Raw genomic sequence first — 24421 nt, 5'->3', positions numbered from 1 at the left:
AGTGGGTTTATCAAGTGAAAAGAAGCAAAACCCCTTTTGCACATGCAATTAATGTGACATTTCAATGAGAGAAATGTGTATTAAAATGCTACAGAAGGCATCTGTGACCTGTGCTGCATTCTCATACAGAATTTGGGTTCACAATTTGAAAACTAAGTTATATATTGATGTTGCCCTTGAACTTCAGTGCTACAGTTTTGAATTTATAAGAGTAAGGATTTAAGTCTCTGATTTTCTTTTACAACAGCACATCAGGACCGTTCTTTCATTATACCACTTTAATTCACTGTATAAGCTGAAAGTCTTCTTCCTTTTGAGCACCAAAGGGAGATAGATCACCCAGGGAAAGACAAAGCCAAGCCATTTTGATTACAGACAAAAAGTGACATCAAGAACCACTTGAGTCATCCCAAGTTTAAAGTACTAATTTAGATAAAGAACTGCAGAACTGCACTGATAAACCCTGATTTTAGGTAAAAATAACACTGATAAAGGTAAAAGATGCAAAATATTATTACAGCTTATAATTTTTTAAAATTTGAGACTACAGTAGTTAATAAAATAAATTAGGTTGCTTTCCCTACCATTATTTTATTAATATTTCTCACATTACTACTTGCTCGTTGACCTCCTCATTTACCAGAAAATCAGTCTCCAAAGGCAAAATGCTACTAAGAAATGGAACAAAAGAAAATTACTTCATTGTGCTCAGCCTTTTCTAAAACCTCATAACATTCATGGTTTGCCTTATCTTTCTTCAAATCCTACTAAGTATTTGTGGATCCAAAAAAAAACTTACAAGGTAACAGCGTTAGCATTATTTTTTATCTATAGGAGCAGCTCGTTGGGAACAGAAGTCTCACTCTTTTAAAGCATTTGATATTCCATATGCAAAGCAGATTTGGTTGTGAAAAACAAGCCACATCTCAATATTTTTTGGGATTATGTTTGAGATAATTTAAGAAAAAAATAGGATTTCAATATTTTCAAGATGTGTAAGAACTATAAAGAAAGCCTGTTACTTTTCCTTGCATTTAATGAAAATTCAGCTTAAAAAGGTGAAAGAATGCCAAATAATGGTTCTTCTTACAGTCTTTTCCTATGAATATCACCACATTCTTCAGGTTTTCTGCTAAATTCTTTAATACTGTTATTGAATGTAGTCAGACTTTGGCTGAAGTGGTCAATGACCAGGATGGATAATCAGCATAGTGGTAAAAGACAAACCTATTAAAGCTGGTTTCCTGTGCACTGTTGCCATCTTATCCAGACCAGAGCCTCACTAGACAGGACTACAGTAGCCTACAAGGTTGACCTGTGGGACATTTGACGCTTTAAGAGTGTATCTGTGTGTGTGTATACACAATAAATAAATAAATGGCAACTACAATACTCTCACTAGTGCCCTGCAGTCTCCCACTGGCAAGCAGAACAGAAAGACCCTCTGATTTCACAAAGTAACAACTGTCTGGATATTCATAAAAGTATTCATATAAATATTACCATCTGACTATTGAATAAGCCATCATGAAAATCAAGTTTTTCTGTTGCTACAGTTTGCAAGTCATCTTAATATTAACTCCAGTTTAACACTTCTCTTTCTTGCATTTGTGGTCTAAGCAATTTGATGAAATGCCTTCAGCTCCTGTAAGATACAGCTGGTGACATCTTTTGCAAATAAACCACATCAATCAGTTCTAGCTTGTAACCAACACAACTCAGATTTTAGGCTCATTATACAATTTTAGTACAGACTATGAAGATAAACAATATTTTTTTTAATTACTAAATTCAACCATATATGCATTTAAGTATTTTCTTTTTATACTGTACTTAGTAAGTGCAAAGAATCTTTACCTGACAAAGCATCTTGTGCTTCAAAAAATGTGCTGAGACCTCCTTTCACATAAGCTAGACTCCCTTCATTTTTCTTATTGGCTTGTTTCTTCAAATTCACAACAGCCGTTTTGAGCTGATCAAAACTGAAAACAAACAAGAAAACCTCAGAGACATTCAAACAATAAAGTCAGCTAATAAATAAACAGAACAAACTACTTGGAAAATAAAGCCACTTCCTTTCAGACAAACTAGTAAGGGTAAAGTAATTGCTAATGAGTGTGCTTTCCAATAATGGGAGTTTATTCTTAGTCCAAAGATCTATAAGATTTTTTTAGTTTCAACCCTAAATAGAGGGCTCCTATCACTTGTGATGGAAGAGACTTCTTTGTAATACAAACTAGTCAAGATGTTTCTTCTAAACACACAACATTGCTCTTCCTTAACTGTCTGTAGTACATTAAATAGGTAGAATTCACTATACTTAGCACACAGTAGATTAACTAGTGAGATGTTAGAAGTCTCATTAATAATGGGATTTGTTTAACTCTGCAGCTTTACTCACAGTCCTTTCCCACTTTTGTTTCTGAATTCATTCAATATTTTTATTTTGCTTTGGACACACAGTTCAGAATTGAATACCATATTAGTGCAAAATAAAGAAAAGCTAAACAGATTCCTGCTTTATGAACAGTATGGTTTTTACATGCAATCTACTGAAATATTTTTGAAAGACACTTCATAGGGCAATATTAACTACCAGCTCATCGTTGTTGGTATAGTGGCTTTCTTTTTATCTTAGCTTCATAATATTTCTCAATTTTTGCCAGCTTACATTTGATTTCACATCTTTATTTTTTGCAAGCACCTGCAAATAATTGAGAAGTCTTATGTTGTGAAAAAATCTTAATTAATTGTAAATAATTTTTTGTTGATGATGATTAATATGACCTCAGTAGTTATATTACTTGATTAACTATAAAAACTATGAAAAAGCTCAGAAATACAAATATAGCAAATAATTTTCATCTTTAAAGTCTTTCTTCCTAGCTGCAGGCTAAAGCAATCTCCCTAATAAAAATAAAAAAAACCAAAAATAAATAAAAAACCCCCCAAAACAAACAAAAAAAAAAACCCCAAACCCAAATATCTACTCTACACCTATGTGAGGTGTAGGAATCAATGAAGTAGAAAACTAAGACATAAGACAATTCCATCAATATTCTGCCCATTTTAAAAAGAGATGGTACAAAAAGACACATTAAGAGAACAAACCAAATTTCAGTCCAGGCAATGAGAAGGCTATCACCACCTGCTAGGAGACAAAGCACACCGGTGCACTCAGAAACACTTTTCTTTTTATACTGATTATGTCACAACGTTTTGCCTAATTTTCTGTTTCCATCTGCTGGACAGAAATATGATTACTCATTACCTGCATTGGTCCACTAGGTCATCTGAGAAGTACTTACCAGTAGCATTTTCAAAATAAAAAAAATCTGTACAGTTCTCCTTTTAGGCACTGTTTCATGTTATCTGATGATCTAACAGTGTGTCAAAATAGTTTATTTATATTTAAAGGATATTTCCAGGATTAAAAGAATTAGTAAAAAAGATGTTATATTGATTTCTTAAAAAGAATGTCCTTCAAGTTAAAAACAGACATAAGCTAACCAAAATGCCATTTACCATTTCCAATAGCTAGGTTATGTAGAGGACAAGAACTGAACCATTGTTGTGTTTTCAGAAAAAAAGCATAAATTATATAGGACAAATATTTATACAATTCCAGAATACTTTTAAGACTACACATTTTGAATTGGGAAGAAAATGAAAACCAAATAATTTTGCTGCTTCTTTGTTTAAAGAGATACGTATAGTTAGATACAAAACATGGCTGGATTCACCCTAACTTCTGAGCATTTATTCTTGTTGAGATTTTACACTGCTCTTGGACCTTCAACACTAAGATTCAGATTTTATAAACCAATATAAATGGAGTTAATACACAAAAAGCTCTAGATTTCATTTAAAAATACAAATTAACACTTTTTATTCCATTGGATGGAGGAGATCATTGCTTGAATCTGTTGACATGCAAAGACACAAATCAATGGAATTTTTTTCTGCAAGAATGATGAAGTACTTAAGCTGATACTAGAAAAAGTGTTAAAAAATGTTTTGTTGTTTTTTTTTTTTTTTTTTTCCTAAAAGCGCCTCATTCAAGCTGTATAGCCATCAAAATTCATCCACTCCTGAGCTTGTGGCTCAGCTCTCATAAAAAAAAGCAGTACAATGACAAGCAGAATAATTATCTCCACACCTTACCTAACATGTTGCTGCTGATACACCCCAGAAGATGATTTGCACTGGACAGTCAACTTTAACAAACACTAGATTGTCTTCTGCATGACTGCTCTCCAATCCCAGGTGTGTACTTTCCTGCTTGCCTTCCCCACTTTGTGTCTTGAATTCAACTATTTCACAATTGCTACAGCCATGGCTACCACTGGTTATCATATCCCCTGACTTGCTTGTAAGAATTAGATCCAGAAGAGCAGCACCCCTGAAGGTCCACACTGCAGCTATGTTAGAAGTCACTTCCAGAACTCCTCACAAGCCTCCTGGGATTGCTGCCCCTCAGGTAGATATGAAAGACATTAGAGTCTTGTACAAAGACTGATGTCTGCTCTCTGTAAACTTCCCCAAGTTGCTTAAAGAAGATTCTGTTCACTTCCTCATGCCACTGCAGTGACACCATTCCAGACTCCTGAACAAGATCTCAACCATCCTGTTCCATAATAGGGCTCATATATTTATTCCAGCTGTTCTTCACATGAAGGTCAAATACCTCTCTTCTTTCCTGAGTATCTGTTCCAGGTGGCCTCCTGCTATGCACCCCAAAATACTAGGTACATGAGCTATCCCACTTTATTCCAGTGGTATGTTTGTCTAATTGACTCTTACTTGTTTCTCAGACTGCACATGAGTGTGTAAAGGCACTTGAGGTTAGACAGTCAGTTAGTTTTGTAACTACTTACAGCATTCTTAATGCCATCACTGAACCCACAGGTAGCACTCTGTCCCTTCATTTAACTGCAGGCTGTTATCACCATCCCCTGATATTCTGAATTTGAAGTTTTTGACATCAAAGTGCAAACCTGCTTTTTCAAATGAATTCCATTTCTCACCAGCAGTATTTGTTCTTTAATCACGGATCAGGCTACAGAAGTAAAAAGTGCTGCTTTTGAAACCATCTGTGAATCTACAGGATAAATCCCTATTACCTGAAACTTTCCACTTCAAGCATAAATCAAAGGGAATATCTAGGCTCCCACATTCTTCACTGTTGTCCCCAGTCTGCAACCACTTGTGATCTGTTCTACATCTCTCTGGGCAGTGTCACTGGTGCCCACATGGATGAGCAACAAAGTGCAAACAGTCCAAGGGCCAAACATAGAGAAAATTTTTTAGGAAGACCTACATCGAAAGCTGTTTACTCCTTATTACTTTATAATCCCCTTAATTTTTTAACAAAACTTGATGATCCCCAAGTTATCAGATTCTGTCAGATAGAATTAATTTGGAATAACTCCTCTAAGTTACTTGAGTTCAAAAGATGTTGTCACTATACGTGTATTAGGTAATAATGTTCTCTTGCTGTTCTGACCCTTTAAAGTACCATCATTTTGAGAGGAAATGTAAGTATTTCCCAAGTAGTGGGATGGTTATTTCTGGAGCTTCAAAAACCAAATATCTTCCCACCCCCAAAACCAAGAAGTAACTCAAACCTTTTTCTATTAGTAGGAAACAAAACTAAAACAATTTGTAAAGTGGCATTTCCCTTTAAAATACCAATCGAAGTATCTAGCTGAAAACAACAAAAAAAAGTTCATCTTCTCTACTAAAAATGGCTTCTAATATTATGTGAACACAAGCAGATAAAAGTTTTGGAACTCAGCTATACATGCAAAAATATATTAATGTAATACATTAATGTAAATACATACTATCAACTATCTTTCTAAATTAGGATTTTAATTGTCAAGATTTTAAGAGATTTACCTTTTCATTTTGCTTGTCTAACTTTTGCTACTATAGCATCTTCCACAAGTATTAACTACAACCTAATTGAGACTAACAATTTTAGTAATCTGTTCAGTGCCCATAACCTGTGTCTCTGTTCATGAGTTAACACCTGGAGTTTCCACTCAAGGCTGTGTTAACTTCTTGATTCCTAAAGTTTGAAGAAAGACAGTTTCCATCTGACACTGGGGAATGGGGATAAAGAAAATCCCCATCATAAATTAGGTCTGGTTAAAAACAAAGTCTTTCTCGGAAGCAGATTAAACAAACTGGCTGATTCAAGTTTCAGGTCAAGCAGAAACACCAGAGACAATTGCAACTACAGTTCTACTGCTGTAAATGCAAACCACCATTGACACATCTACTGCATAATGAAATACCATCAGTGACTTGCATTTAAAAGTTACTTATATGACAGCAACAAACCTTGTTGTTGAATGATTCTCAATCAGGTACCAGGCAGCAGAAAAGTTTTCACTTGTGAAATCAGCGCTCATCCCAGGAAACAGCGACTCTAAATCTTTTTGAGGAAATCTGCCCCTGAAGAATGAAAATTCATTTTTTCAGTGAAACATAGCCTTGTAAACAGTTTACAATTAAAACAGTCACAAAAATCCCTAAACTAACAACAAACACCAAATCATTTCCCTGTAAGATGGGAACATTAACTTGTAGCTCATTTTAGAATTAAATCCGCTATTACGGACACATATATTATGACTGACTGAAGTCTCTAAAATTACTTTTACCATTTTTGATTTCACTATTATACATAAGACAGAAATGCTGACTGTACAAAATGCTTCTATTTAACTTCAAAATGGCAGGACATCAGAAGTCTGATAGCTTGTAAATAAATGATCTCACACAATTACTGTCTATTGATTCATGAGCAGCAGAAGTCACACAGAAACATGAAAAGGAGATACACAGAATATACTTCCATCATATACAAACTAGTGAAAAAAGTATAATAGTGAGTTAAAATAATTCTTTTGCAAAACAGAACACAATGATCTGTCTGTTCATCATACACAAAACAAAGGAAAAACAGGCTTATCTCAAGTGACAGCCAGCAGGTTCTGTTATTTTTTATTCAGTCTTACAAATGCATGCAAGCCAATTCCTTGTGGAAACAGATTCTCAACAACAGCATTTTTAAAACTGTAAGTAGTTTCTAACATACTCATCCAGAAAATGTATTCCATTCACTTTAAGTCTGTGTAATAAAAATATTTAAAGCACTTTTTGATGAAAAACATGACAACCTCCTTCCCTTAGTCTGGACACACACTCAACACTTGGTCATATTCATCCCATCATGCACTCAATATATCACCAGGTGCACATACTCCTCTCATCTTCACCACCAGCTGCATCCCATCTTCAGAGACTACTTGTGGCAAAAAAATGACTTTTGGTCAGCCCTAAATGGGTCAGTCAGTTGGACTAGATGGACTTAAGTCTCTTTCAACTGAAATATTCTCATCTATTCCAAAAATTAACTATTTCATTTTCGGATCACATTCAACTCAAGGGACAATGAAGTCTCTCTCTGATGCTCCCAATTTACGTGAGCTTTGCTATACAAAGTACACTGTATGCAAATGAAAATCTGCCATACTTTTCATTTGAGACCAAACTTGGGTGGGAATAGCAATCCAGAGTCAGTTATAAGAATTACATTTAACACATATGGAAAGCCATTTAAATGGACACAAAAGCAGTGATCTGTTAGTTTTAGTTTTTCCTGTAATCTAAACATGTTTCAAGATAGCTAAAGCTGTTTTTATTACAAAAAAGCAAACAGCAGATTAAGCGAAACAAATCTAAAAGCGGGCACATTAAAAAGTACAATTATATGGAGAGGAGTTGTTTCCTGGAAGTTTCTTTCCATATCCAAATGGCCATTAGCACAAGCAGGTACAAAGGATCTACGTACATAATGACATGGTACAGAAGTCTTTCATCAGTAGCACCTGATTACAGCAGGGGCATGAAACAATACTTTTTAAAAACCAGAAAAAAAATCAAATGAGATGCAAGGAAAAGTGATGACAGATATGAAAAGTAGAGATACAGGGAAAATGGTGTGAGAAACAAAAGCAGCAAGAAAAAATGAGGGTCCCAACATTTGCCTGTGTTCAATGAAAAAGTGATGATGTTAAAAGTTTTAGACATAAGTAGCTAGATTCAGGATTTTCAATGATCTTAAGTTTCATGAATGACAGTAAGCAGAAAATATTGCTGACGGATGAAAGAAGAAAGGTCCATGTTATTCATTTAAAGACAATTTAAGATATTTATTTTACCCTCAAATTAGTCAAAAGTGCCCAGTAGGAACATGAAGGATAGTACTTCATGTGTGATACACAGTACAATTGTAAAAAAAGCATTTATATTAGATCCATATCTTTGTGGATAGCCGCATTTTTAGTGCTAAAAAACAAAACCAAGAAAGCAAATTCAAGTTCCCAGGAGAGACTTGGACATTCTGTACAAGCACTGTTTAAGTAAATGCAATCAACTTAGAAGTGGAATTTCGCTCATATTCTCAGAATTTCCATGTATGTTCTCCAAAACCAAAAGAGATGGATACAAGAAAAAAAGCACACACACTATCAAAGGCTACTCATTACTGCAGGTTTGAAAGGGATATGCATGACAATTTAAGCCTATGAGCTATACAATTCCTAGGGGGAAGAAAAAAACTATTTAAAATATATAGTATATATATAGAAAGACCAAGATTTGTAATCAATTACTGCAAATGAATCTTGTCTACAGAAAGAGGGACACAAATGAAGGGATTTTTTTTTCCAGTTTGATGTTTGACTGCCTTGAAAAGTTATTAGGAGGTTTTTCCAGCAGATGTATTTATGCAGAACCATAAATTAACAATGCTTTTATCTGTGCAGACGTATTTTAGACATAGTCACAACAGACTAGAAACATGAATGCGAATGTGTGAGGTATGTTAACAATATGTTATACTCCATGGTTTAGTATCCTTATTTTTATTGTACATTTTAGCAGTAGTTTTCCCACTAGCAGATACACTACAGCTTGCTCCATACAGATTTGCTACAGCTGTCTTCAAAACAAAGTGTACACTAAAATTTTCAAACTGAAAGCAACTGTATTTCTAGAATGTCTGGCCAGATGCATCTAAAAAGAGACTGACTCCACATACACACAAGTTTGTTTCATTAACTTCCATTAGTAAATTAAATAAGTCAGTTTTTGGAATTTGTTCTCATGAAAAGTTGCTTACTGTTTACTTATAAACAAGCCCATATGTGACTTGAGAAAGTATTTCTGGTTTATTCTTTCAGCATTATGGGGTGAAGAGGAACTAGTAGCAAAAGCTTAGATCATGATGACATGCAATTAAACTGTAAATAATTTTTCTGTTGATTTGCTCATTATACAAGAATCAATTAATGAAGAATACTTAATCATTATTAAAAAGTAATCACTGTAAAAGAAACTGAGAACCACAAACTGAATCCAGAAAACCTCAGAAAAAGAAGAGTGAAGCTTATCACCCTTGACAACCCTAACTACTACTCTACCTTTACAATTTCAGCAAACGTACACATACTGGATTTGTATACTAGTATTTTCTTCAAGGCACATTATTTTACCTAGAATAGAACTAGATCTGGTACTAGACCTATAGTGAACACTTTAAAATAGTCGTTTTTATGCTTCAGCAACAATTTTAAATACAAAAGAAACTGAGATTTCACATAGTGGTTATATTAATGAGAAGTATAACAAAAATACATTTGGTTACAAGCCACTATACACTTTCACTTTTCTCAAACACATTTTTAGTACAGTTAATAGAGTCATATTACATTAGAAGTAGTGGTCCTTGTATCCATATAAAGGTCATGCACATTTCCTTTGGATTCAAAACGTGGAGTACAATCAATTTACTTGTGCCACAAGTGCCCATCAATAGAAGTCCCTCCTTGCACTATCCCAAACTTCAGGTTCTATATAGCCTAATAGGAATAAACCTAATTTAACAGTATAGGATACATGGGCTCTTACAAATTCCACTACAGAATTTCTGTCCATACACAGAATTTCTATTCTCCAGAGATCAGTTGGGAATCTCCGTGGGTAAATCACAGCCTCCAAGGAGCCACAATTGAGTAAGAGCAACAGATACTAATTATGCAACAGATACTAATTAACAAAGACTGACAATGAAGGCAGTTTAGCAAGCAGTAATTTCTCTGTAAAATTTGTTTTGCTCCCAGAACTTCAGAATCTTACAGTAATAATTTCAGCATATATGACAATATTTGCAGATTAAAGATGCATCCCAAAGCAAGATACATCCACCAAAAGGTAACTTGAAGCTCAGTTCCACAGGAGTTTACAAAAGGTCAAAAGGAGCAACTTTAAATAAACACAGATTCTGAATAGCAACCAGCATAAACAAGCTCCAGCTAGAGCTGCTGTACACATCCCCCTCTGTCTGGTACCAGTCAGACTCCTTGAAGCTGGCTTTGTACCAGCTGTACTGTGTTAATAATGCATGCAAAAAGACCAGCGTAAGGGACACTGGTGTAGACTAAACACAGCCAATCAGAAGGTGTTAACAAAGGTCTCTCCAACAGCAACAAGACAAGGGTGTACTCTGGCAATTCCTCCCTAGCAGCATTGGGTTCATTAGAAATATGAAAACAAAGTTGCAACTGTATTTTAGAACTGGCAGAATATGGTAAGAGAAATCTAAGAGTTTATAGGCTGGTAGCTGCAGCTGATGCATCAGCCTAACAAGCAGGAAGTGCTACTTCATTTTCTAATATCATAAAGCTAGGACTACAGTGCAACTGCCTTTTGCAGCTTTCCGAATTTTTTGGCATGTATCTCTGTGATCAGGTTTCCACACACCCATCACTTCAGTGATGAAATTTACTGCATTTCCATTTAAAAATAAACATCTCAGCCTCCAGAAAGTCTTTTCCTATCTCGTGGTGGCAAGCTGACATTTACCATTAGATGGCAGCGTAAGATCATCTGTTTCCTTCTCCCAGATGAACTGTTTTGGAAGCTGGCGTGGGAAGAGGGAAGCATCCGTATTGAGTGGGTGGACACAGAAGTATGTGGAATGTACTTAGCATGTCAGCCTTTGCTTTCATGTATGAGATGGATCCACCACAGTGACCTCTGCTACACGCAAAACAACAAACAGTATTCAAAAATTTTGTAACCGCCACTAGGTCTGACTGATGTTACTGTTTCGCAGAGAATGAATTTTCTTAGTTTGACCTAGTAGCTAAGAGTCAGGGAACCCTTGGTTAAACAAGGACTTGTCATGCAGCAGGGGGAAGTATGTGGTACATCAGGATAAGCAATTTATTCACAAATCTCACGTAGATCTGAATTTTCCATCAACATATTTCAGACTATTTAAGACTTCTCCTGGAGAAGTTGGCAATCCAACGCTTGGACAGGCACACTCTTTGCTGGATTAAAAACTGGATGGCCATGCCCATGGAGTGGTGGTGAATGGAGTTACCTCCAGCTGTTGCATGGTCACTGCTGGGATTCCCCAAGGGTCAGTACTGGGGCCAGTCCGGTTCAGTATCTTTATCAATTATCTGGACAACGGGATTGAGTGTACTCTAAATAAGTTGGCAGTTAACAGCAAGTTGGGTAGGAGCATTGATCTGCTGGAGGGAAGGGAGGCTCTGCAGAGGGATCTGGACAGGCTGGATTCATGGGCTGAAGCCACCTGTAGGAGGTTCAACAAGGCTGAATCTTGCCTGTGTCACAACCACCCCAGGCAGCTACAGGCTAGGGGCAGAGTGGCTGTAAAGCTGCCTGTCAGAAAAGAACTTGGGGGTGCTGGCTGACAGCAGCTGAATGTGAGCCAGTGTGTGCCCACAAGGGCAAGAAAGCCAAGGTCATACTGGCCTGTATCAGCACTTGTGTCTAGCAGGACAAGGGCAGTGACTATCCCCCTATACTCAGCACTGGTGAGGCCACACCTTGAGTGCTGTGTGAGGTCAGACCTTTGATGTTCTGGGCACTGACTTTGTCAGGTTATTTTTTTAAATGAGCAAAGCAGCCAGTAGTTGTTATAAAGTCCTTTACTACAAAGTCTCGAAAGTAAAGTCACAGACATTAAAGTTTATGTTAAGTTTTGGTATAGAGTTCTAAATAGAAGCAGAAGCTGCTCCTGTCAAGGTCCCAGGAAGCTGATGTTGCTGCAGCAGCTCCTATCTTCTTCTTGGGTGATGACGATGGCAGCAAGAGAGCAAAGCAAAGTAATGGTAGAAAGTGATGGCAAACAGAAGTGGCAAAAAGCACCAGCTCTCCCCAATGCATGCTCTTATATAGAACCTTTTCAACAAGCTAAGACACAAACTCGGACTACTATTTCTTAGACTATTAGAATTCTACTTTTACAACATGTCAGGTTACATATAAACTATGCATATAGTTTACCTTGTTCTATCTGAAAAATGTAAGCAATATTGCTACTATAGTTCTATTATGTCTAAAATTATGTTCTTGAAGCCTCTATTGAAAACACTAGTATGTTTTTCAATTTTTACTAGAACTTGCACTGCTACTCTGGTATTTGAAACTTTTAACTTACTAAAAGCACTAGAGCTCATACTAAAACTTACTGACTTAATTACTTACTTATCTTAAAACTTAAACTTACATCTCTACTTTATGTGTGAGTAGCTTAACATACTTTAATCTATCCAAAAGCTGTAATTCAATCCCTGTACTTTGATTTCTCTCTGAATTCTTCAGAGAGACTTCTGACTTACTGACTCCAAAATCGCTGTGTCCAGTTCTGGGCCCCTCGACTCAGGAAGATTGAGGTGGTGAGGATTTTTTTATTAGCAAGTGAGATTCTTAGTTACTTGACACAGAAACTGCAATTTATTTTTGGAAAATGTGAAGAACTTATCAGCCAGCATTTATGTATACTTACTACTTGCTAAACCTGCAGGCTGAAAGATAATGGCCTGAACATTAAGTATACATGTAGAGTTAAAATACCTTGACTATACATGTAACATTTAAAATATCTTGGTTTATGTTAAAGAACAGCCAGAAAGATGACTATATATACATAGTTACCTTTTTTGCATCCTTGCAACATTTGAATATGAATATGAATAGACAATTCCAGTGCATATTTTGAGTATATATATGTTACTCCTACAACACATCTGTAGGCAGTATTCTAATTATTAATAGAACATCAGACCTACTATTACATATTTCCCTTAATTCACAGTTCAAACCTTTTGTTCACTTAAACCTCAGTCAATCCCAATTAAACTCCAATCTTTTATCTACTGAATCTGAATAACTTTTTTTTGTCCCTGTGCATGCCTAATAATTTAGCCAACTGCTGTACTGAAGCTCTTCCTTTCATTACTCACAAGGTCTTTTTTCTCTAATTTCAAGGTCTCATTTGCAGCACCTTGAAAGCATCCACCAGAATGGTTCAAAAGGTACAATTAATTTTTAAACATATTTCAAATGTACAAATTACCATAAAAATATTTTTAAAAGCCACAAAAGGAACTTTTAAAACCAAGTATAAGCCATATTAAAAATAAATAAATAAAACCAAAAAAACTCCTCCAAAAAAACCAACTAAATCATTCCCATGTTGCAGCTCGTCTTTTCTGTATCATTTGCTAATGCCTGATAATCACTTTTTACAAAGAGGGCATCTTTCTCTTTTGATCTGTAGTCTAATCACCTCCCTCTGCCTTCTCTTCAGTGTGCTCCTATATAGTTTATTCCTATTCCATTTTATCACATCTGTTTTTCACTGCTTTTCTCACTGAGCTCTCAATTAATGTTTCTTTTGTTTATCACTATTTGCATAACCAATACAACTCCTTTCCCTTCCTCGTCAGGCATCAGGCTGCAAGGGTTGTAAATCCCAACAAATGAGACCAATGCCAAATGCTTCAGCTTCAAAGTTAAAATATATTCCAATTTGCACATGTTTAAAGAAAAAGTTTAAAGAAACCAAAGGTATGAATAAAAGAGAAACCCATGTTTCAAATCCTATCTTCATACTAAACAGTATTAATAGGATCATGTTAGGATTTCTTCTATTTTAAAGCATCCTAACAATTTTTACCACTTCTAGTGACAAATATTCCCATATCTAGTAATGGTTATTGCTAATTTCTTGCTTATTCACTCTCTTTCTTAGTTTACAATTGCCTTTTTTCACTACCTTGTACAACTTCTCAATACTTACCCATTCCATATGTAAATTATTTGCAAACATGTGAGTTTAGCTAAACTATATGGTATTAAAAATTATTTTCTAGAAATAAACCTCACATTGCTCCAATTTATCAAGAAAATTATGAAAGATTTTCCATTGAGAAGGCATTCTTTAATTAAACTCAGAATGTTCAGCTACAGTCAGAACTGTGCTGTCAATCATAGCATGAGGACAGACCAGCTTTTCCTCTCCCCTCTGCACAATGTAACCCTTCAATTCCCCCACACAGCTACTTGTTATGATGATCAGTGTTACTCAACTCTTAAACTGGTGCTTGCCATCATCTCCCTGCTTCTCCTGCAATGAACCTGGGAGATCAAGAACAATGAACTAGGCTTAATACGCTTGCCCAAAGATTTCCTAATTCCCTCCCACTACAAAAGGTTATTTCCTGGTTGTATTTACATGTTTCTAATTTATTTATTTTCACACAAAACTTCAGGTTTCAGTAACAAATTTTTTAATGCTTTTAGAAGAAGCATTTAAAAATATAACATGGCTGGTTTTCTATCTAACAAACATCCAAACAGATAACTCTAGAGCATGCAAATCCTAAACTAATGCAGCTTAAGCTTCTATATGATAATGCTTACTCTATCATATGGACAATGTCTTTACTATAAATAGTTACTCAAGAGAACAAGCTAACAAAGCACTCACTGCCAGTTGCTGTGCAGCACAGTGATAAAAAAAGGATTGTTATGGGGTTTTTAATTTACAAAAAGGGGAGGGAAAGTGGAAGACAGAAAGTCTTTTAGTAACACACTGGAATACTATCCATAGTATGAAGGTCCATGTTTTGTCAGGAATTGGAAAACTGAGGAACATGAAAGAATTACCTGTCAGAAGTTACACCAAAGGCTAAAGAGATACACCAAAGATACACCAAAGAGATAAAATCTCCAGCTTATTACAAAAGATTGGGTTAGTACTTTGAAAAGAAAGAAAAATACATATTCAACCTAGGAAAGAAATGCACAGCCAGAGGCTGGAAGGTGACGTGGATCTACTAGAAATCCGGATTTTGGAAAAGTGCAGCTTTCTCATCAGAACAAGGTAACAATGGACAGTGCAGATTTTTTCCAATGCACTCCATCTCACAAACAACAGTATTCAGCAGATGAAACCTTAGTAATAGTTTAATTTTAAATAGCCTTTTGTTTGGTAAAGCTGGCATCTTGACTGAGAAAAGTATTCCTGATGCCGTTTCGAAGAGTTGGTCAGGTTTAAAGAGCGTTCCATTTAAAGACCCCTAATTCCATTTCTCATTCACTATAAAGTTACTATTTTGGACAAAAAAAGTCATAAATTCCACCATACTTAGGAACTAAAGTAAAGAAGACTCTGGGCTGGAAAACAGTATTAGTATTTCAATAAAATAAACTAGCTGATATGGCATAATAAATCACATTTACAGTGTAATTTTAGCAACAGATAGCAATCTACTATCCTTAAAAGCCCCGTGAAACTCAAATGCAACAGTAGGTATTCCGTAACTACAACATATAAATCTGAAGCCTTAGGTTATTTACCAATCCTCAAAATCTAAACATCACTAGGGTTCAATATACCAGGCTTTTAGATTATCTACAGTTCTAATTGATGATCCAAAACAGAGGATTATGAAGTAAGATACAATGTGCACTAACAACTCTGAGCACCAAATGGAATCCCAGCAGCTAATAGATGTATGTGTTTTTAGATCTTTCCCTGCCCTGCAAACCATTAAACTTTCCTGGAATTCACAGACACATATAGAGAAAAGCACTAAAAAAGTGGATTAAAGGCATTTGGTACTCACTTGTCTATCTCAATACCAAGCGGATTAGCCGGACGTAAGGACAAGGGGGGAATCCCTTTGTTCCTGTCAGTGCGCATGTCATAATAGTTCATTTCATCCACCCAGACAGCAGACTGATCCAAGATACCTAGGGAAAACAAAGCACAGATCCTTAAAATAACAAGGGCACTCCAGCACCATCAACTTCTAACATACTGAATTAATTTGAAAAATCCTGATAAATATAAAATGCATGCCTAGGTAATATATTGCAAGATACATGGCAAAACAACCTGGATGCAATTATGCTAAATTATTTTATTATAGCTGCTGAAAAGGTATTCATGGCTGGGCATCAAACATTATCCTCTTGCAGACTGCACAGTTTCATGTATATTAGGAGCATTATCCTAACCACAAAGTATTAGTATTTTCATTCCTACAAGTATTTTGGTATCTGTCCAAACCTTGTTATCTGCTGCTTTCAAAAGAGCAATTAATTGAAAGTCTTCTTATTTGCATATTTCAGGGAAGATTCCTTTTCTGTCCCATTTGCTATCCAAAAGGTAACTGAACTTTGGCCACATGCCAAGATAAATGACTTCAAGGACACAGAACTCACTTTACTTCCAATGCCTTAGTACAGACAGTGCATGAAGGCAAGGCATAATACGTCCTGGAATCTCAGCTGAAAATGGAGCCAGCCATACCCTTGGCCTTCCCCTCATTTAACATACCCATCAGATACTCAATACCAGAAATTACTCCATCCCCACACTTCCCTATATTTTCAAGTATGAATTCCCCTCTCTTATCACCAAAAGCTCCACTATATAACATTTGCACTTACACATTTCACCTTTCTGTTATTAAGGTATTAGTGCAGCTTGGGAGAAATTATATGCTATTTAACTATCACTGAAGGGCTGAGAATAAAAATCTAAACCAGTTCTTGTGGGAACTTTTGTGTTAGGAAAGATAACTATCCAGCTTCATCAATGAGGGGTTCTCAGAGAAATATTTTCAATCCAGAGGGTATTTAGACTGGATTCTATGTTAAGCAGAGGTCCTAGACTGCTTGGCAAAATAATTTCAATGGTTAAGCATCTCATGAGAAATACTTAAGACTTTGTCTTGCAGGATGGTTTGAATTACAAATAAGAAATGGCACTGAAGACTCAACTTTCTTTAAAGGATTAACTGTCAGCTCAGGATTTAGGTGTAAAGCTCATGAGTTGGCCCAGATTTTGTGTTTATCTAGTGTGCTTAAGAGTAATTACTGGATATGTTATTAAGTATCTTAAAATTTCAGAAGTTTAGAGCTATCCCATAAAGAAAAATAAAAGGGGACTTTTCATTCATCACTGAGGATTTTATCAAGTTACTGAGAAAGGAAGAATTTTACATATACGCTGAGTTTCTCTCTCTCTCTCATTCACTCCCTCTCTCTCTATATATGGACATTTTATTGATACACTCTGCATTTTCTAAACAACTCAAAACTGTCCTGAGGTGGATCCATTTCAAACATACATTTTATACAAAGAAGCATTCAGTCATGTATTTGCTCAGCAAAGAAAATAGATATGGATCTGAACATGAAATATACCTATTTTTTCAGGTTTAAGGAGTTTGAAGGAAACAGTTGAAGTTCCTCTGCCACCAGACTTTGTAGTAACAATAATGTCTCCCTTGTCATTTTTAGCCTGTCCAACTCGACACACAATTTTACTGGCAGACATCCATTCTGCAGTGAGGAGACAGTTGTGCCCACAGATTGTTAAACCTGGGAAAAAGAAGAAAAAAAAAAAAAGAAAAGAAATATATTACTGTGAACAGAAGCATATTCTGAAATTCTGCAATGCAAATTCATTTATGATGCTACATGTGTTTTACATAAATATGTAACTCTTCATCAGTCCCCTACAGTCAATTACAGTCGAGGAGTCACAAATATATTTTTCAGATATTTCCTTGGTGACTTCAGGTATTTTGTCCCAGCAACAATTCATGAAGACACAAACAGTGCTGTATGAAACTTATTTAATCTGTTTCACTACTTTTGGGCTACTGCGACTCTTCCTTCATGTAGTACAATAGATATCCTGCAAGACACTGGAGAACTGCTGTTCAGTATTGTATTTCTGTGGAACTTCCATTAAAAGCTGCATGCAGCAAATCTTTCACAAGTTTAGTCTATATGACTTTGCACAGAAGAAAAAAAATAAAAGAAGACACTCTGTAAATATTGACAATGAACCACGTCTCTTCAACCTTATTTGTTTAGCAGTACTTTTGTGAACACACAAGGCTGTTTTGGCTGAAGTTGTATTAATTGACAAATATTCCATCCCAATCTCTTCTGTAAAAGAACCATGATGAAAGACTGATTCTGATGAATAAACTGTCCTTGTTATATGAAAGAATAATCATGTAATATTCATCTATTCCCTCTTCTACACTTTCTCACAAGAAGGATAACAAACTATGAAATACAAGAAGGTCTTTTCTCATAGGAAGAGACTGACAAGCTTTAGTGTTCAAGAACACCTCTTATGACTTAAAGAGTCAAAGTGCACCTTAATATAAGGTCTGATCAATCCAATCCATCACCAACCAATTGGTTCTGGTCAGATCAGGACTCTGGATACTGCAGTAAATTAATTGTTTTCTCAGATCTAGAAGAATAATTTCCATATTTGTAGCTGGAGTTCTGCTGTCCTAGAAAACTGGGAAGATCCTAACTGCTCTAGTATCAATTTGGAGAACAACTTCATTAGGTTATTCTTAAATAACACCCTTAGCTAGAAGTTTGTCTTACATTCAAAAAAACAAGGCTGTACTAGTGTATTGGCTATACTAAAGTACAAATTCGTCAGGCGGAGCAGTTCCTCCCCTGTTGGCTTAACTTTTGTTTTTAATTTCTAGAAAGCTCTGACCAATTTAGAAAATACTTAGAGACAGAAAAGGGTCAGCATATGTGGCTTAGTACCAAAGCTTCACACTTATTTTCTCTCACAATTTAAGTCTCTGACATGACACAGCAGACAAATTTGGCAGTTTTCATGGCTGTCAGACATAAAAATGCATTACTCCCTGCCAAAAACTATCTTGAAAATGAAATCCAAGAAATAAAAAATGGAAAGGCACTGAATCTTATTACAACTGAAATTAATTTTACTTGAGAAAGGACAGTAGATTTATTTCTTAAATATTCTTTCTGAATAAAAGGGAAGGAGCAGGATGAAATAGAATATACACATAGAAAGACTTAAAAAAAAATTTTGCTTATTTACTAATAAAAATTTAACCATGTCAAGTTTTAGTTTCATGGGGGAAAGAAAAAATCCCATACATTAAGATGCATATTACATAAATGCAATAATATAACCTTATATTATATTGTTATATTATTACATACCTTAGAGTTTTATGCTAGCATCTTCTCTAAAGAAAAAATGATTGTGATAGCAACTAAGACAACTGAAATACCCTGCCCAAAGGATCCATAAAGATGTTTTCACCCTTTAATTTCTAAATTCATGTTAAATTGAGCAATACTTTAAAATCCAGAGCTAAGCTATAGTAATTTAGCAGGGTAAAAAATTTTGAACAACTGTTTGAAGATCCTTGTATCAATTATTGTCTACTAAGAGGTTTCAAAAGCTCTCAAGAGAACAAGATCATAAGGTCCAATACTTTTGAGATGGCAGGAAACGGCCTTTACCTGTTTCTTAAAAATGCAAAAGGAAGTTAAGTCGCTATCAACACTTCATATGCCACATGAAACACAGAAATAGCACAACACAATTTTTAAAGCAAATAAAGGCATGGTAGGACAGAAGTTCTGACAGCAGAGTTACCATATTTCTTTCTCCAGAAATAAGAAACTCCCCTTTAAATAAAACTGAATTTGAATCTGTTGCATGGTACAAAGATCTCTGAGAACATCATTCCCGGCTTCTACTCTTTACGTGCCTTTCTATAAATAGGCATAAGTAATACTCTTATGGAGACATTCTGATTTCAGTTAAGCTTATATATGGACAATCTTCTAAAAAATACAAATGTCTTAAAAGGCAAGCTAAACCTTGAAAGCACAAATGTTACAGGTATCTCTTGGATTTGACATTTTGTACCATGAGCTATCAAGTTACAAATAAAAAGTTTATTTGGTTTCAAAGATACAAAGAGATTACTAGAAGGCTCTCTCTGAAATGAAACCAAAAGAATGTTCTTCTATTATGTGATACCGTGTTTATATATAGAAGAAAAGTTTCTTGCTTTTCATTTTACACTAATGCATCTCAAACTTTATAAACTTTATAAAGACCTCACTCAAACTCGCTTAACTCTTATGCCTACAAAGCCTTACTTTTCCAAGTATTTCCATTCAAGTAACAGAATATTTACATGCCTAATTTAACCATTAAAAGAAATCTTTACATATCTGGGGCCTTAGTCGCTTACTGGAGAAAGCTGACAACTAAGCTAAGGAAAAAATAAGGCAATGCATTATTTATTTTTACCTCAAAGCATAAAATTATTAACAGTTGTGTGTTAGAAATGTTACTCTGAAAGAAATATAAGAAGAAATTTTAGCAGTTGGTCAGCTGTAACGCTACAGTACAGTTCAGGACATGCCTTCCTTCCAAGAACATAGCACTGATCATTTCTAAGAGGATCATACCAATGAACTAACGAGGCTATTGAAGTACATCAGCCACACAAATACACAGAAATATACTCACCCCTAGCATCATCAGTTATTTGAGGATTTCCCAATATGGATTCTATAATGTACTGCAACCTCACCTAGCAGCTCAAGAAAATACTACTTCCCCTTTTGAGAGACAGCATACTGAAGTGGAGTGGAAAACTCCACTAGCTTATGCTTGGCCATAAAGCTCATTGTGGTGGCCATGAATGGAATTTGTGAACATTGGTTTACAACCATGAAGTGAAATATTTTTTCTAGCAAAGCCAAACAAAATTCCAATGGCCTTCAGAGGAGTCATGATTCCACAACAAATTAGACAAATTGTCTCTAACATAACTACTGAAGTACACATATGCATAACTTACAAAAGAAATAAGGGAAATTCCAGTAGTTATAGTTAACTTGGATTTCCAGTAGATTTTACAGAGTCCTTCTCGAAAGGCTTATGAAAATGAAGCAGATATGGGATATGAACCTCTAATGGCTAAATTGCTCAGCAATAGAAACAGGGTTACAGTAAATGAAGTGTTTTGACTGAGGAAAGTTTCCACAGGGTATATGTCAGGATCACTTATGTTCAATACATATATAAATGACAAGATAAAGAGGTTATAAAGTTTGCTGATGATATTCATTTATTCAGAGCGTGAAGACCATAAACCCCAGAAAAATGTAAGCCAGAACTTACTAGACTGAGTGATGCACCATAATGTAGATATTATAACACAACAGCCAAAATTCATTGAACAAAGACAAGATGCACACAGGCAAAACCTTACATTCACAGAACAACAAAAACATTAGTTTGATTCTCAGTAGGACTTATACAAAAAACAGAACTCTATGCCCGAAATACAAAACAAAAGTGAAAGCACAGAGTTATGCCACAGGGCATTCACATCCTGAACACTGCACACAACCAAAATATGTCACCTGTGACTGGTAGTGAAACTATAAGAGATGTGCTGAAGAGCAAGAAGAAAGGCCAAGGATACATGCAGAAAATTTAAATTAACCAAGACATTACAGCCTGAAAAGGAAGCAACAGAGCAGTAATTAACAAAGTCTGGGACCAGGAGAACCAGTGAAAAGATCATTTCCCCTCCTTCAGCACCAGAGCTATGATGATTCTAGCAAAATTACTGTGCTAAAAACCAAAGCAGCAATGATATACTGTGTAGCTAAATCATGGAACCTGCCCGGTCATACCTGCTACAAATACACAAACTGACTTTAACTCAAGGCACAGCAATCCCCAGTGACTTTCTGAATACACTGAAAACACTTCTGACACGAAAATTCCAATGTGGAAATTCTCAGTTCCTGAGAAAGTAACAAGGAGCATCTCATTACATCTACCCTCTTCTAGTACAAGGCAAAAAGCATTCACTCTTCATTTCCATGTTCAGCACAGGATGCTGAGTCAGATTAAGGGTTCATCTAAAAAGGCACAGTCAGTCTGATTAGTTACACATTGGGTAGCATCCCTGAATTTATGGATTCAAGAGCATATTTGGGAAAAGGGCATCTTCAAAACATACAACACAGATTCTATAATGCAAAAAATTTATCTCTAATCATATCCAAAATATTATCTTCTTTAGTATCAAAAGGGTGTTTTTTCAACTTACCTAGGAGGTCTGTAGGTCCAGTCCCCAAATTTTCTCCTCTAATTGTCACTTTTGTCCATGAGATGCCTTCATTGGGAGAGATACCAGTAACAAGTGGGGGTTGCCGTGCTCGAGACATGACGACTGTTCAGTTACTGCAATCTGAGCTCCTTTTATCTGTTCATCAAGAAATAATAAATTAAAATCCCACTAATTATATAAAAAAATATTAAAAGCATTTCAACTTGTTCTTCTAAAATGGCAGGGAAATATAAATGTAAATATGGAACACCATTCTACAAGTCTTTTTTTGACAAAGTCATAAAACAAGAAAGAAAAATTATACCTTATTTGCACTTTTTTAAAAAATTAAATATAGCTTTCTGAAAGAAAGAAAAAGTATATCGAGAATTAAACATATTGAATTCTTAATGAAGATGTATACACAGACTTCAAATCACTTTTGTCAGAATTCAAATGAGTCTATTCCAACCTAGTATTTTATTATACATCTAAGGTAAGTAATAGACTATGATTACATATTTGAGTAACTTCTCCATCAAAATAAAACTTACTGACATAGATAGCCCCATGTGAGGAAGCCCTCAGCACTTATTTGTACAAAGTACCAACGTTGACATGCACTACGAATGACTTGCAAACACCACACTAGCAGAGATCATCAACAAAACAAACAATACCCCAACATATCAACAAAAATGTACATAAAATTATTGAAGAAGCATTTCTAGAAGAGTATTCCTTTGGCCCAGAAATTGAGTCAAGTCAGAACAGGTCTGTCATTAATAAGCTCTGTAGCTCAAACAAAAATATGGTACCTATGTAATGTGGTCTACATTTAGTTTACTATGCAACTGATCACAAATTCCTATTTTTTATTAGCAGTTTCCTTTGAGTAGCTCTGCAGCTATAAACAGCTATAAGAAGCTGAGTATATATACATACATACATACATACATATATATATACATACATACATATATATGGTAAGTATAACCTGAATTACAATACTTATTAAATACCATCACCATTCCAAAACCTCAGTTACACATACACAACACTGTAAACACTTTTGGAAGTTCAGGTTGGTAAAAAATATGTGGAATAAAGCCAAACTTCATAAGGCTCCTCTTAGCTATTGTTTTTTGAATCAAAATGTATTTTCTACTTCTATTTGCAAACAGTCAAGTTCATGAAACCCAGAAACTCTCTAAACCACCTCTAACAATAAATGGCAGCAAAACTGCAGTTTCCAAGTACCTGCAGTTAAAACATAGTAGAATTAAGACATACTTGTTTCAGCTGCTTCTGCATATACAAAATACTTTTTTGTACCAACACACTCCATGCTTCAAAAAAGCCTCCCCACATTTTTCAGTGGTAGTACCTAGATCTGACATGAGAATCAAAGCTCCCACTGACTGGTTTCTTTCTTCACATTCCAAAGTTGGAACACACACTGAAAATTAAGATGGAAATAGACAAGACACAAAGGGGAGGAAGGATCTCATGCTAAAAGTAATCAAATACTGCTCTCAGAACAGGATCTCCTGTCTGTCTGTCCATACCGTAGGAGCATAGCATGTCACCTATGACAAAACTCTGAATTCTGATCCAACAACCACAGCCCACAGCCATACCTAAAGTCAGTAAGAAATGCATCCTGAATATAGTGAACACTGCACAATGCTTTGAAATACTGAGGTCCTAAACAATCATCTCAATTCTATAAATATGTCTGATTTTAAATGTCTGTTTCTTGGTTTTACATATTTAAAATAGGAATGCTATCACTCATCTCAAAAGTTATTTTTGAAAACAAATTCATTAACACAGAAAAGGCATTTAGATACCCTGAACACAGCAGAAGTATTAATGTCTTCAGAGAATTTTCCAGACTGAACAGTGTGCAATTAATAAGAGATGTAAATTCATGCTGAACAACCAAGGACATTGTAAATTGCAGTAAGTGAGCCATGTCCAGTGTATGAAGGAGGCTGATAAGCACCCATGGTAAGACACACAATGTATATCTAGTTTGGCTTTGTATCTTTACCTGGCAAACC

At 35.4% G+C, this 24421-nt stretch overlaps 1 protein-coding gene across 1 annotated transcript in view; it reads right to left on the bottom strand.

Moving 5' to 3' along the window:
- Positions 1 to 24421, bottom strand: part of EXOC2 (exocyst complex component 2) — a 127455-nt gene that overhangs the window by 90596 nt on the left and 12438 nt on the right. Inside the window, exons 2-6 of the mRNA XM_056484250.1 lie at positions 22356 to 22511; positions 17614 to 17790; positions 16026 to 16152; positions 6349 to 6462; positions 1858 to 1982 (exon numbers count right to left, since the gene is read on the bottom strand). Coding sequence (XP_056340225.1) covers positions 1858 to 1982; positions 6349 to 6462; positions 16026 to 16152; positions 17614 to 17790; positions 22356 to 22473 — 661 coding nt within the window. The 5' untranslated portion in view covers positions 22474 to 22511. The remainder of the gene's footprint in view (positions 1 to 1857; positions 1983 to 6348; positions 6463 to 16025; positions 16153 to 17613; positions 17791 to 22355; positions 22512 to 24421) is intronic.

Source organism: Oenanthe melanoleuca, chromosome 2 (genome assembly GCF_029582105.1).
Source record: "Oenanthe melanoleuca isolate GR-GAL-2019-014 chromosome 2, OMel1.0, whole genome shotgun sequence".
Lineage (NCBI taxonomy): Eukaryota > Metazoa > Chordata > Aves > Passeriformes > Muscicapidae > Oenanthe > Oenanthe melanoleuca.
The sequence above is the reverse complement of the archived record's forward strand: the minus strand, read 5'-3'. Positions and strand labels throughout refer to the sequence as shown.